Here is a 13,761-nt window from a genome sequence, read left to right as displayed (position 1 = left end):
CGACTCAATCGTACAAATCCTGATTATACATTTTAAAATATCTAGAATCGCGTTGATCTGTATATACAATAATAACATTATGTATATTTTTTTATAAAATACAACAATATCTTTAAGCAGTTTATAAATATATATACACATAGGATATTATTAGATTATTTTCAATTTATTTATGTTATGGGTAATAAATATAGAAATCTTTCAGTTAATTGTACGACACTATATTAATTTTAAATATATATAACTTATTTTCTACATAAACTTCTGCATGATATAGAGATATTTTATAATAAAAAATAATATCCTGTAAATAACACCCCTATTTTCATTTCACAAATGCGAGTTCTTTCAATCTCGCTCTTTGTCTACGAATATTATTCTTCAGCTCAAAAGGTTATCAAGGCTTGTTGATAAGCACTTTATTTTTAAAATATCTCCACAAAAATAAGATCATATTCTATAAAAAATACTAATTTTATTTACCTATTGAACCTTTGTAAATATTTGTAAATATAATCATTATATTTTAATACAAGTTTTACATAGAAAATATTACTTAGTATGTGCTTCAAAGAAATGAAATTGATTTCAAGTTTTTAAAAACATCAGATGGGTATAAAAACATTCATCAACACTACTTGAGCTTTCGCAAGTGAGAACTTTATAATGTTCATAGTAAAATTCATTAAATCTTACGCTAATTTTTTGCATTATCTTTTACTCTTGGAAACCGAAAGAAATATAAAATAAGATTTTGTGTCATAATAGCTATTATAATGTTAAATGATAAATGCACATATTTATTGCACGTTGATGAGTTAAATTTAATTTAACTATTTCGTGGCAGATCTTAATGAACTTTTGTTCCTGAAAAAGCCAAAATATTATATCGCTGGTTTTGATTTTACTTGTTAATGTTCAAAGTAAAATTCATCAAAATCATACATTTCTTAACCCTTTCACCGCGGCTGAAATTTTTGCGCGCCATTTCAAAATTTGTTAATATGTGTGAGGCACCTATTCATGCCATATTTTAAAAAATATTATGGTTCAATAAATTCAAGTGATTTACAGCCTTAAATTATACTATATAACCATATTATTAGGTCCACAATTTTATGGCAACTTTAGGTGCCCAATGAGTACTGGAAATTTTCTTGATGACTTCTATATTTAGATATTAAAAGAAAAATATCATACAATATAGCTTTGTAAAAACTATTTAAATTTTAAATAGTGATGATACTTTTGGCATATATTTTATATTTACTGTACTTTGATAAGCTTAATTAAATTCAATATTGAATTTCATTATTTCGTAGAAGATCTTTTTTTGTTCATGAAAAGGTCAAACCAATGTCGCTAGTTTTTAAGAATAACTTTTGTTGGTTTTGTTTTGAAGTAAAATTCAATAAGCTCTACGCGTTTTTATAATGTACTTTTTCGGTAATATTTTTCCTAATCTTCTACTTTTATAAATTTAAAGAAAAATAAAATAATATTTTACTTCGTTAAAGCTATTTGAATTTTAAATATTAAAGTGACTTTTGGCACACATTGTATATTTATTGCACCTTGATGAACTTCATTATTTCGTGGAAGATCTTATAGAACATTAGTTCCTGAAATGCCTAACTATGACTGTATAACTTGATGATATTCAAAGTAAAATTTAATAAGTTTTACGCATCGTATATTTTTCAATCTCCTACTATTTTATTTCATTTTTAAATGATATGGTGACATAGTTTAGTTCATTATTAAAGCACATAGCTTAACTTAAATCCGATACATACTTAAGCATTTTGTTACTGTGTTATATTTGTAACAACTTCAGATTTTTATGTATACAGACTTTTGGCGTTAAAAAAATCTGAAACCATACAACCGACAACATATTTCTTTTATTCTTTCTAATTTCGTAAATATGTGTAGATTAACACAGACATGAAAATATTATCACATTACTAAATAAAATCAAACCATAATGTAAGCAGTGCAAACTATAACCCATATACCCAACAAACGGTGTGATTTCCTTCTAAATCAAAGTAGCAGGTTCGAATACCATTAACCCCGGCTGTGTTATAGCTTTTTAGAAATCGCCCTACGATATCCATATCACGTTTTCTAGGCTTATTAGCATCATAAAATACATCCAAATCCAATGAATCGAAGCAGCGTCGATTTGCATATTTTTATAGCCGATCGGCTTTGGCGCCTTGGCAGCATTTGTTAAGTCGCCGCCTTATCAGCCCTCCGCCCCCTCGCAGTTGTGACCGTTGACAAGTGATCACGCGAACCCACCCCGTGCGCCGGCCCTGCACCCACCTGCCGAAACGTCAGCTTTCTTTAAAAATCACCGACCCCTTCTTTGTGCCCGATCCATCCGACATCGTTTAACCTCCAACCCCGCCGACTTATCGATTCCCGTCACCATATTTCACCGTGCATTATTTTTTTTACTCCTGCTACTACCCCTTCTTTTTTACCCAGCCGGTCATCAAATGAACACCAGAGTCACGGAAGGGAATTGTGTCAAGAACTACCGAAGTAACAAAGATCGTTCGGCCCGATACAGGCTACCGTAATTTATTGATACACCTAGACGGTAGTGGTGGCTAGGTGGTGGTGATGGTGGTGCTATTAATTCCACGTAGCCGTGCGAGGTCACGTGGCGTAGTGAAAAAGGTGTAAAAATATTCTTTTGGATTAGAACACAATTGATTACAAAGTCTTCGCTCCTGATAGCGATATCGATTTTTTCTTTTATTTCAACCGTTCATTGTATAAAAAATTATTTGTTGTAAGTTCCATAATATATGTTTGCTTAGATCACCTTCATTAAATATTCTAGATTGTAATTGACAATACTTATCACATACAAATGTGGCATTATTAGATTCACGTCGATATAAACATATCAGGAGATACGACCCTTACAACAATTTAAATTATTCAATATATTAATTTATTAGGCCCCCTTATATACATAATATATCATATATGCGATAAGATAATCTTTTTCTTAAGAAATCCGATATTATAATAATCGGATGCGGATTGTGGTCATCGACATAATACAATATTCATATTGTACGTACTTAAAGTAATCATTTTTTATATATAAATCGATAAGAGTAATATATAAATAATTACATGATTAACAAAACTAATGATATGTTCACATCAGCGCAGAATGAATAACTATAGTTACTTCAACGAAAGTTAGTAAACACAGCCCAACGTAAAATCTGTCCCTATCTACCAATATGTATTTACTCTTATGATCGATTTTATTTTTATGCCATGTTTATTTATAAATTTTTCGTATTTTTTTCCTCCACAGAACGGACTATCATGTGCAGTTTTGTTGAGAAATGATGTCGCGCTTCAGATGGCGCTGCTAGTTTGTTACCAGACAAACTGACGTTTTCGGGGTGCACTAACGCCTTACGGTGGTGCACGGCCCCAAGACGGCCTACGTTGGCGGAGAGGGCGCAGGGGCGCGGATGCAGCCCACGGGGGCCGCGGCGCTGCCGCCCGCGCACGACCTCGACCAGCACCCCCTGCATTCTATGGACTGGCTCTTCAAGAAGGAGAGGATCTACCTTCTGGCTCAATTTTGGCAACAGGTAAGCCATAATAAACCATAATCCATGCTGACTTCCCATTATCTGCCCTGCACCTACCAGGTATCTTCCTAACTTATAGCTTATCTTGTAACACATAGCTTTAAGTGACATTTTTCCATTCTCATAGTATTTAAAATGATTATCTTCTCGATAATTCATTTTCTAATGAATAGTCTGATTCCGAATCGGCCATAATTAAGCCAACAATTATATTTTAATAGCGTGAATCCATTTTCAATAAGTGAAAAATGACATATTAAACCAGATGTACATGTTAACAGATGGGCATAGATAAAAAAAATATTTCGTCCTCGTCTCCCGCTTTTAACTGATAAACGTCGCGAAACGAAGATTCTTGCCTCCTGCATACAGTGTTATTAATTGCAGAATTATTTTATAAAAAAAAATTAAAAATTAAAATTTGATATGACGTCATTCATATATTGCATTCAATAATGAATCGCGTGTAAGCATCGTATAAAATAATTTATTGCAATACTTGCCAACAATATGATTTTACATTATCTTAATTTTTTTTAATTTTTAATGAAATAGGTTTGAGAATTACTATTTGTGTTTGGGATAAAAACATTAAAACACATTTTTTAAACATACAACAAAATAATTTATTCTTAACATTTTTTTAAATTTTATTTCAAAAATGCAAAAAAATAAGAATTATCATTTTCCCATCATTAAGATGGAAAGACTGTCTTTTCAGAACCCAATAAACCATGAGGAAAGTCCAATTGTATTTAATAAATACATTGAAAAAAATCTATCGAAAGTTTTTCACACCCGCAACTCTTCGCGCCTTAAAACATTACTTCGCATAAAAATAACACAAATATATTTTGAGATAAGCGTTAATCAATAGCATAAATCGCTGTTATTATAACCGTTTTGTTTGTTTTTCCACGCGCAAGTGTCCATTTACAGGTTGTAAATTTAGGTAGAAATTGGGTCGTTCCATTCTCAACGTTCGCAGCATCTCACAAATATATATGAACTGATATTTTTTTTAAATATCGGATAAAAATATTTAATATTTTGCGCATTTAAAAGTAGCCCCATTTCTATTTTTCTGTGCGCCCATTCAAATCATGATTGATTGCTTAACTAGAATCCAAAAAAGGCGTTCCACGCTCGATATTAATTTTTGATATTTATTAACACCTCACGTGACGCCAATGTTTTTCTCTCGTAAGCGCGAGATCAACACGCAAAGCATTTTTTATTTATTTATAAATACAAAACCGATACCCTGATTAGTATTTTAAGGGCACCGACAAAAAATCTAAATTCACAAAAATAAAACTGTTCGGCGTGAGCGTGTCAAAGTTTCGGTCGCCAAAGTTCGATTTTATATTTTCACAATGTACGCGCGAAGCAACAGGTAGTTTTCACAAACCGCTTATTAAAGCGTGAACAGTTTTTTTAATAATATACAGGGTGTATTTTTCGGCAATTATAATTTTGTGTCGCGCGAAACTGTGTGTAATTATTTTTTTAACGCGAATTAGTCGCTCACGCGATTTTTTTTGTTATATTTCTACAAAGCATGATGTATTGAAAAATTATATAGACAATACATAAAAATGATCCATGATCTTGTAGATCATTTTAACGACCACGCGTTCGAGCCCAAGTATCGAATTTCAGTCAAAATTCTTACAAAGAAAACGACACTTTTGAAGACAAATCGCGACTCGCTATTATTTATCGCCGGGCGATAAAAATAATTGTTTGTTTCAAAAATAAAAACCAACAGTTTCTCAAAGTGTCGGTTGACCAATAAAAATATATATAATGTAAAAAGAGTCGTTTTGATATATTGAATTGTCGGTACAAATTTACGTATTGATTTATGCGTCGTTTCTTCGGCAATTAACCGCCGTGATTTATACGACGCTCGGACGCGATCTTTAAAATTTTTTGAACACACTGTATCTTTGACATATTATATGTTTACATACACACACATGCGGCATTATAAAATGTTCTTCGAGAACGCCAAATGTCAATGATTCTATCCAGTCATCATGTCATCAAACGATGTAGTAATCACGCGAACACGGTTCAGTAGTCTCTCGCTTGCTAGGAGGTCCAATTTGGTTTGCTACTGTAATCGATTTAACTGCTTGTGACGTATATAAAAATTATAATATCTCTTCGCGAACACCCGGTGGACTTCCCGGAACATACGTATTATTATATAGTACCGAAAAGAATTTATTTATAAGATGAAGAAAAAAATACAAGCGTATTGTTTTGCGTTTTTTTCGTAATAATCGTGATTTTTTGATCGATACGAAAATGTGTATAATGCGATTTTAATTCGATAATTGTGGCTGTGATGTTACAAATGCTGATGATTGATAATACGGAATACTTAATGTACAAAAGTACAGGAGATGTGGATAAATGATTATTGCCTCTACAAAATAATGCCAGTCGTAACAGGGCGATCATGATATTTCTTTTTAAATATGATGCGAATGTAATTTATTATATTCTGAGAAACGTTTAAAATAGATTCTATACTACTCATGTAAAATATAAACACTTTATAAATTGTAAATTTATTAAACATATTATCTAACCTAACTTTAAATTTTAATTAATTTAAAAAAATTGAGAACCACGACTATTTATATGTTTATATATTTACATATCAAACAGTGGGTTTATTTTCTTAACGATTTCCTATTAGATTTATACATAAAGCTTTAACAAATTTAGATTTGTATAACTCACTGCAAGGTTAATTAAGAGGCAAACATATTATATGGAAAAATATTAGTTATTTTTATAAAGCCTTTAAATATATTTATTTAATACCAAATCCTAGGTAACTTTCTTTGAATACAATTACTATTTATACTTTTGTGTATTTTTTATATACATACATACATACAGTAGCAAAGAATCGTATTATTTTCATATATTGTATTATATATAGCTAGAGATATTTTATATTTTTTATCAAATTCTATAAAAAATATATACATATTAAAATCTATATTACACAATTAAATTGAAATAAATGATAAAACAGTAAAATTTGGTCAATTAATTAAAATGAATGCAATTCATTGTCACGTGATGAAAAATGTATAATCTAATATTTATTTGAATTTAATTAAGACCGTTGTGATTTAACAGGTTACTCCAATGCGTCACAACGTTCAATAAACAATACACAAAAGAAATACATAGTAATAAAAAAAAATCATAAAATATTAAAATTAAACGATACGTACCGGACCAGTTCGTCGTAGCTGACATTGAATAGATCAATGTGAAATGCCAGCGTATTAAGGAGCGAGATGGCGATAGCCATAGGCAAGTCGACTAGTGCGGACGTCGTGGCTCTTAACAAGCTTCAAGAGAGGACGCAATCGTGATTCTCGATGACGTTCAAGAACCTAAAACCTGAATGCCTTGAAAATATTTACTTGTCGACAGCACCCTTCAGTAGTCTGCTTTATTATTATTATTGTATTCAATATATAATAATTATGTTGAATCCCCTTAACTTTCAAAACTGCTAAACTGGCATACTTTTTCGATCACTTCTTCAATTTTTTACTCGCTCCTTGAGTTGTGCAATTATTTTTCCCCTCTTTGAGTAGTGAGTTAATTTTTAAGCATTTGTTAATTTGTTATTATGCACCTTGGAGTAGGTTAATTTTCATAGTTATTTATTTATTATTATTTAATATGGCATTTATTGTAAATAATATTAATAAAAAAATCAGTGATTCTATTGATTTATTTTACTACTTTCTTGTATTAGTATGTTTTATTAATTTATTTTAACACTTTTCTATTATTAAATTTTATTAATTTATTTTACATAATTATTAGGCCTTTGTGGATATTTTTTTTATATCAATACAGAGGCTTTCAATATGTTTTATAAAATTAATATTTTTTTTTTTTATTATAATAATTTATTTCGTACTCTTTAATTTATTGATATTATTTTGTATATAAATCATTTAAATTAAAAAAAATATTATATTATAATATTTTTTATTTATTATTTTTTCAGTTATAAATATATAACAATTATATTATATACAACTGTCTAACGTATCTCAAAACAGTGAAAGATCGTCCGCCGTATATGTACGGCAATACTCCTTAAAGTGTTAATTATTGTCCAAAAATTTTGAATAGGTTTAAGGAATTTTTCAGACCAAGTCTAATTTTTTTCACATTTTTCAATATATCTAAAATATTTCATTTTCTTAATCTCATATATACTGCATTAATCAAATTAATTAAAAAACATTGTCTATTATTTTTTCTAATGACAAGGTGCAGAAATATCCACGAGGCTGTAATCTAAAGTAACCCACTGCTTTCACTGTTCTGTCGATAAAAAGAATACCCATCTCATTGAAAAGTGGGCGATGAGTCAATTAAATTTGAGAATATATGATCTAACTTGTATACATTTATTTTTTAAAGATCCGTATCAGTATCAATATTGTATCCTATGTCAATAACGGTTTTTTGGCAGGTATACGACTGCAAATAAGCCACATATAAGGGTTGTCTATATTTATTTATTTATCAAATATTTTGCAAATACTCACTGGTAATAATAATTGCAGTTTTACGTCCGTATAAGCACCTTCGTAGTATCACTCAAATTGTTATCCTTAAACCGATGCATTGCACCCATTTTTATTTGACTATGTTAAAACCAAAGACATTTTAAAATGTAGATAACCTAACTCACGAATACACAATAATATCGCATTTTATACTCTAACTAAACAATGGACTATTTGACATTTAATTTTTATAAATATTTTCACGACAAAATTTGTCAGTCAATTGCCTACTCAGAACAATATATACATACTTCTCAATGAGTTATAAAAAGATCGGAGTAATTCAATTATTTATTACAGATATATCTTATTTTTTTATGACTTCGAGAAGTGCTTTAGCTTGCCATATAAAAACTTTTTTTTAATGCAATATTTATTTAAATACTTGATATAAATTATATTGATAATTTATTTCATAAATAAGAATGGACAGTAATATATTTATTCCTATATGCTACAAATATGTACGTTAGTTACCGTAAATTGCCCTATTAAAATGCACAAAGTCACTTAGCGGGTGTTAAACTCAAGACCACCTTGGCCGTGCCATATTCTGTGAAAAACATAACACTAAAATTATTATTGTTTCAAATATCCGCTTTGTCTGTGCAACATCTGCATAATTTTTAGCAAAAAGCAGTGCCATAAAAGGGGCTGAAATACGATGCGAACAGATTTTTATTTCCTTCAAACATCCTGCTTTGTCGAAAATATTCTTTCAATAATAATTTATATAAATACGTTACAAAAACTTTACAACCACCCGTTGGCTATCGACCGTCTTCAATAATCATAGCCAATTACTGTGACGTATAAAAAGCGTAGATTGAAGCCAAATCTATATTTAATTATTGTTCTCGTGGCACATTACTGATTGCTTCGAAGACGCTTACGCCGAAGCCTACTCGTCCTCCTGACACTCGTGTACCATTCCGAAATAGACATGACAATAATCAAGATCGACAAGTATTATATTTTCGGTGACGTGCGAAGAAATGTGTGACACTGTCACACATACAAATGACCATTCGCGTGTATGCAGTATATATATATATTGCTACATTACAATAACATTTCTCTTGTTTTGCCCCCAAAAAGCCCTAAAGTGACACAACTCCTAATACGTTCAAGGGCCGAGATTGATTGCTACAATATTTCTTTTTTTTTAGATCGACCGTTATTCGTAACAAATTGACCGATATAATTTGGGATAATTTATACAAATTAATCCGTATCGTAATTATGTACGTTTTTTGTTATAAGAAATACAAGGTTTTCTTTTAATGTTTAATTATTATTATATAATTTTCATACAATCATATTTATATAATACATATGATATGATAAAAGAAAATCATAATGCATTGATTTGGCAATGGTTCATATTATGACATTAAATTGCGTAATTTGCATACAAAATTGAGCGACCCATATACGCTCACATTATACAAAATTACGTTTCAAAATTACCGATTGATTTTATGGTCTTTTTTATGCCGTATAAAATATATTTATACACTTTACTACGCTTTTATACACTTTGCGTGTAACCGAATTTACGTTACAGGCCATTGATGCGTTTTCGGTGGTGGACATAAATATCCTTTATTGAGATACTGATGATGATGATGATGATGAAGAACAAACCGCACCGAGTAGATCTCTTATTAAATCGACCCATAAAAGTGACCGGCTCATTAGACCGCAAATCGACATCGTAGAAAAATAATACAAGAATACCACCAAAAAAAAAACAACATCATGGATTCGGACAAAAAACACTTGGCATTTTTTCCTGACAAATGAGCTGCATCGAAGAATATTAAGAAGAAAAAAATGTAATCGAATGTGTATGGGTGAAAGACGTGCAATATTTCATGGTTCTTTGTTAACATTTTGGTCGAGGAGTGATTGCTATGTCGCAAAGAACAATGCGTGCAATTGTAAATGACCATGAAAGTTTGTCAACCTACACTGTAAAGTAATATATATTTTTTAATCAATAGCTTTTGGAACACTCGATCTTATTTTAAAATAAATTAGATGGGGTCATTTCTTTATAGGAGCCGCCTAAGGGTTAATGACATATCTTCCTAATAACCGAACCAAATGACGATTGGCGGCCGATGATCTGGGGAAAATCATTAAAAAATCATCAGCGTCTGCAACGAAGGATGTTCAGAAAAAGGTGTCTACCTCAAAAAAAGATGAACCAAGATCGATTAGGCCGAACGATCGATTAGATCACTGATGTTCAACTTGAAAATTTTGAGAAGCTCTGTGATCTCTCGACAGATCATTAGGGAGTACGACATCTGGTGACTAGTGTACCAAATATATTCGTGCGTGCATATTATTTTTTGTTCAAATCTTTAGTCTTTCTCTTTCGTTCACGCTTTGATGTGAGTAATAAAAATTCCCGACACGATCACCAGAATTGAGTTTATGTATATATGTATGTTCTGAGAATCATTTCAGTAGTAGTGTATATTTTTTAAATATAAAAATGTTAACATAGTGATCGATCCTAATGTCAAAGGGATTCCCGATACGATTCCCATGGATGTGTCTCATCCATTTGTTCGGCATAATGCCTCCGACTATTGAAGGAATTTTCCCACACATTCTCCGCGAAGTTTTTCGGCGCGGACGGCCCAAAGGACGATAAATAGAACTATGGCATCCGACCTTTATAAGGGCCGAAAATGCGACTGTGGTACCTTTTGAACGCTAGGACACTAATTCTTACAATTATTTGCGTGTGTGCTTATTTATATGTTGAAATGATCTTATGTGTTTTAATTAAATAAATTCATATAACGAGACATGAAAAAATTGAGAAACATTGTATTGGAATAGTTCCAGGTATACATCCTTAAACATTTAAAAAATCATAAAAACTTGAATTGGCAATTCTTATTTAATATTTGTATTGTAAAAAAATATTTAGCACAAAAATTATATTTAGTCATTAAAATAAGTATTACTTCAACGCAATACTTTTTCATATGTATGTATTTTATAATTAAATACTATACATGTATATATTATTCTAAACAAGTTTGTTTATAGAAATATACTTGAAAATAAATTGATTTAATTTAAGAACGTTTTAGCAAATTAAAACATGTTTTTTTTAATATATATAAATATATATATAATATACTTTATATTATTTATCTCAATTTGAACGTAAAATACGTACTCGATACGTGTAGTTCGGCTTTCGGTCGCAGGGATGAAAATCGAATCAAGGGGTTGTCGACTTTGCTAACTTCCCCAATAGATGGCAACGTTCGTTTTCGTTCACACGTAGTATCAAATTACACCTGTAGATATTAGCATTTTAATTAAAATTAAATTTCGCCCGTTAAAATTAAACTGTTAATTAGTGTTCTTTTTTTCGGCGATACGTCGAAAGCTATTGACGCTTTCTTGAACGACGTCGCGCGTCGTTTAACGCGACACAAATGTCACGATTGAATATTCATACCACTAAAAATATTATTTTTTTAATTAAAAAAATCACCAAAGCGTTCTTGTGTTGTATTATTATTATTGCATAATATATATTGCGAATAAAAAAATACAATCAATATGCAAATCATAATTGAACGGCGTTCAAAAGATGATACGTTTCGCGCACATAATAATAACAACAACGTGTAATTATGTTATATCACAAACATTCTGGGATGGCATCTTCAAAATTACCATAGATGTGTGTGTATGTACGCGTGTGTGGGATATTTCCATCGTTTTTCCGTAAGTGTGTAATTTTCCGATTCAACGAGCACGGCGGTTGCCACTCGCAGCCGAACAATATACTTTTATCTCCTTTCGAACGAATCATTCCGCACGATTTTATGAAAAAATTGCAAAATCATTAAGCATCGGCACACGTCGCAAAACAATGCCTTTGTTGCGAAGCGATTGAGTAGCGTGTGTGTTTTGAAACATATTTTTTGTGCAAGTAATTTGGGTATTTTGAACTAGTCGCGTAACTATCGCACGAATTAGCTCTAAGATACAGATTCATATAATTTTAGTAAAAATATTTATAACCATTCTTTGCTGTCTAATCAATGTTCTAATCTCTTATGGTTATCGTAGACAATCTATTTTTCATCGCAGGTAATGATTATTTTCCAGAATGTTATCTGATAGAACAGACCGAAAATGTGTTTTTACCGTGCTTTCATTTCGTGCGGTACCCTTTTGCTAATTTTTTCACCTTTTCCTATAGTATCCAAATGACGTGAAATGATTTCAGGAGGAACTTGTAAATCTGCTGTGAGTATCCGAACAGTTGTTTGTGAATTCGCTTTAACCGTATTTCAGTTTTTTTTTATCAACTGAAATGGAGTTTTTTGATGGGGCTTATTATTCCAATTTCTCAAACCAACGCCTTACAGTTCTAGACTAGGAGTACCCTTGCCAAATCTTTAATGTCTTAAATTGAATATTAAACCCCCAAAAAAAAACACAAAATCCCTTGTGAAATACATAAAAAATATAATTATTTACTATGAACATCTTATTTTATTAAATAAAAATCGGCCACATGCTTTGAAACAGCTTAATATTTCTAATTAAATTTTGTTATAGATCTCTAACATATACCTGTAAATACGAACTGAGACCCAATCAACATTCGACCATCATAAAGGTATCGATTCACCTGCTGAGATGCCATTAGGTATAATTATCAAACAATAAACTTCAATTATCGACTATAAACCGTTTCCAATTGGCCATGATTCGTTCCGTAGAGCGTTCGTTAGTGAATTTATTGTCAATATTTATATATATTATAAATAATCGAATCATCCCCATTTTAATATAAGGGTTAAATTTTATTGGAACCGATTATGGCTCGTAAAATAAACAATGGGCAATATAAAACGATTCGCACGATTCAATATCAGAATTAATAATAGGTACAGTCCCGATTTACGGATGTCCCCATTGTCGGTTCTCGGATCGAAGTTTCTCAAAGTTGTGCGCGGGTCTCTCTCTCTCGCTCTCTTTCCATCTCTCTCCGGTATTGAATGCAAGTCGTCGCATTTATAATCCGTTTACATAAAAGGTTAGATGTTTTATAAGCGGAGCGCAGACAAAATGGAAACCTCAGACAAACACGAGAGTGCAGACAATAACCACAGACACACAATAGCTGCAGCACAGACAATTATAGACAGAGTCGCGGGGTGGGTTTTCCTCCCCCCGTCGCCACCCCATTTCTCCGAACCACCCTCCAAAACGCCCACCCTCCTCCCCAAAAGCGAGCACTGTTGCAATACACCGAAACAACCTTTTGATTCGATTCAAATTAACTTGCAATTTGTCCCATAACCACCCCCAGACTGCCAAGGGACTGCAAAACAAATTGTATCAATACGAACTTCTTATTGTTTTGGAGCGTGTATGGGTCGCTTCATACAATTACTAATTGCAATGTCAGAGCATTCGATACATTTTGTCGCAGGCAAATGGAT

At 31.5% G+C, this 13,761-nt stretch overlaps 1 protein-coding gene across 10 annotated transcripts in view; it reads left to right on the top strand.

The window, feature by feature from the left end:
* Positions 1–13,761, top strand: part of ct (homeobox protein, cut) — a 154,233-nt gene that overhangs the window by 14,151 nt on the left and 126,321 nt on the right. For 9 of the 10 annotated variants that reach the window (XM_088185591.1, XM_088185584.1, XM_088185590.1 and 6 more), the window contains exon 2: positions 3,350–3,635. In XM_088185591.1, coding sequence (XP_088041717.1) covers positions 3,513–3,635 — 123 coding nt within the window. In that variant the 5' untranslated portion in view covers positions 3,350–3,512. Of the gene's footprint in view, positions 1–3,349; positions 3,636–13,761 lie in introns of those variants that run through there. The other variant, XM_088185586.1, reaches the window with a different exon arrangement.

Source organism: Plectrocnemia conspersa, unplaced genomic scaffold (genome assembly GCF_051122295.1).
Source record: "Plectrocnemia conspersa isolate PC_06_02 unplaced genomic scaffold, ASM5112229v1 ptg000005l, whole genome shotgun sequence".
Taxonomy (NCBI): Eukaryota; Metazoa; Arthropoda; class Insecta; order Trichoptera; family Polycentropodidae; genus Plectrocnemia; species Plectrocnemia conspersa.
Note: the sequence above shows the minus strand (reverse complement) of the source record. Positions and strands in the feature narration are given on the sequence as shown.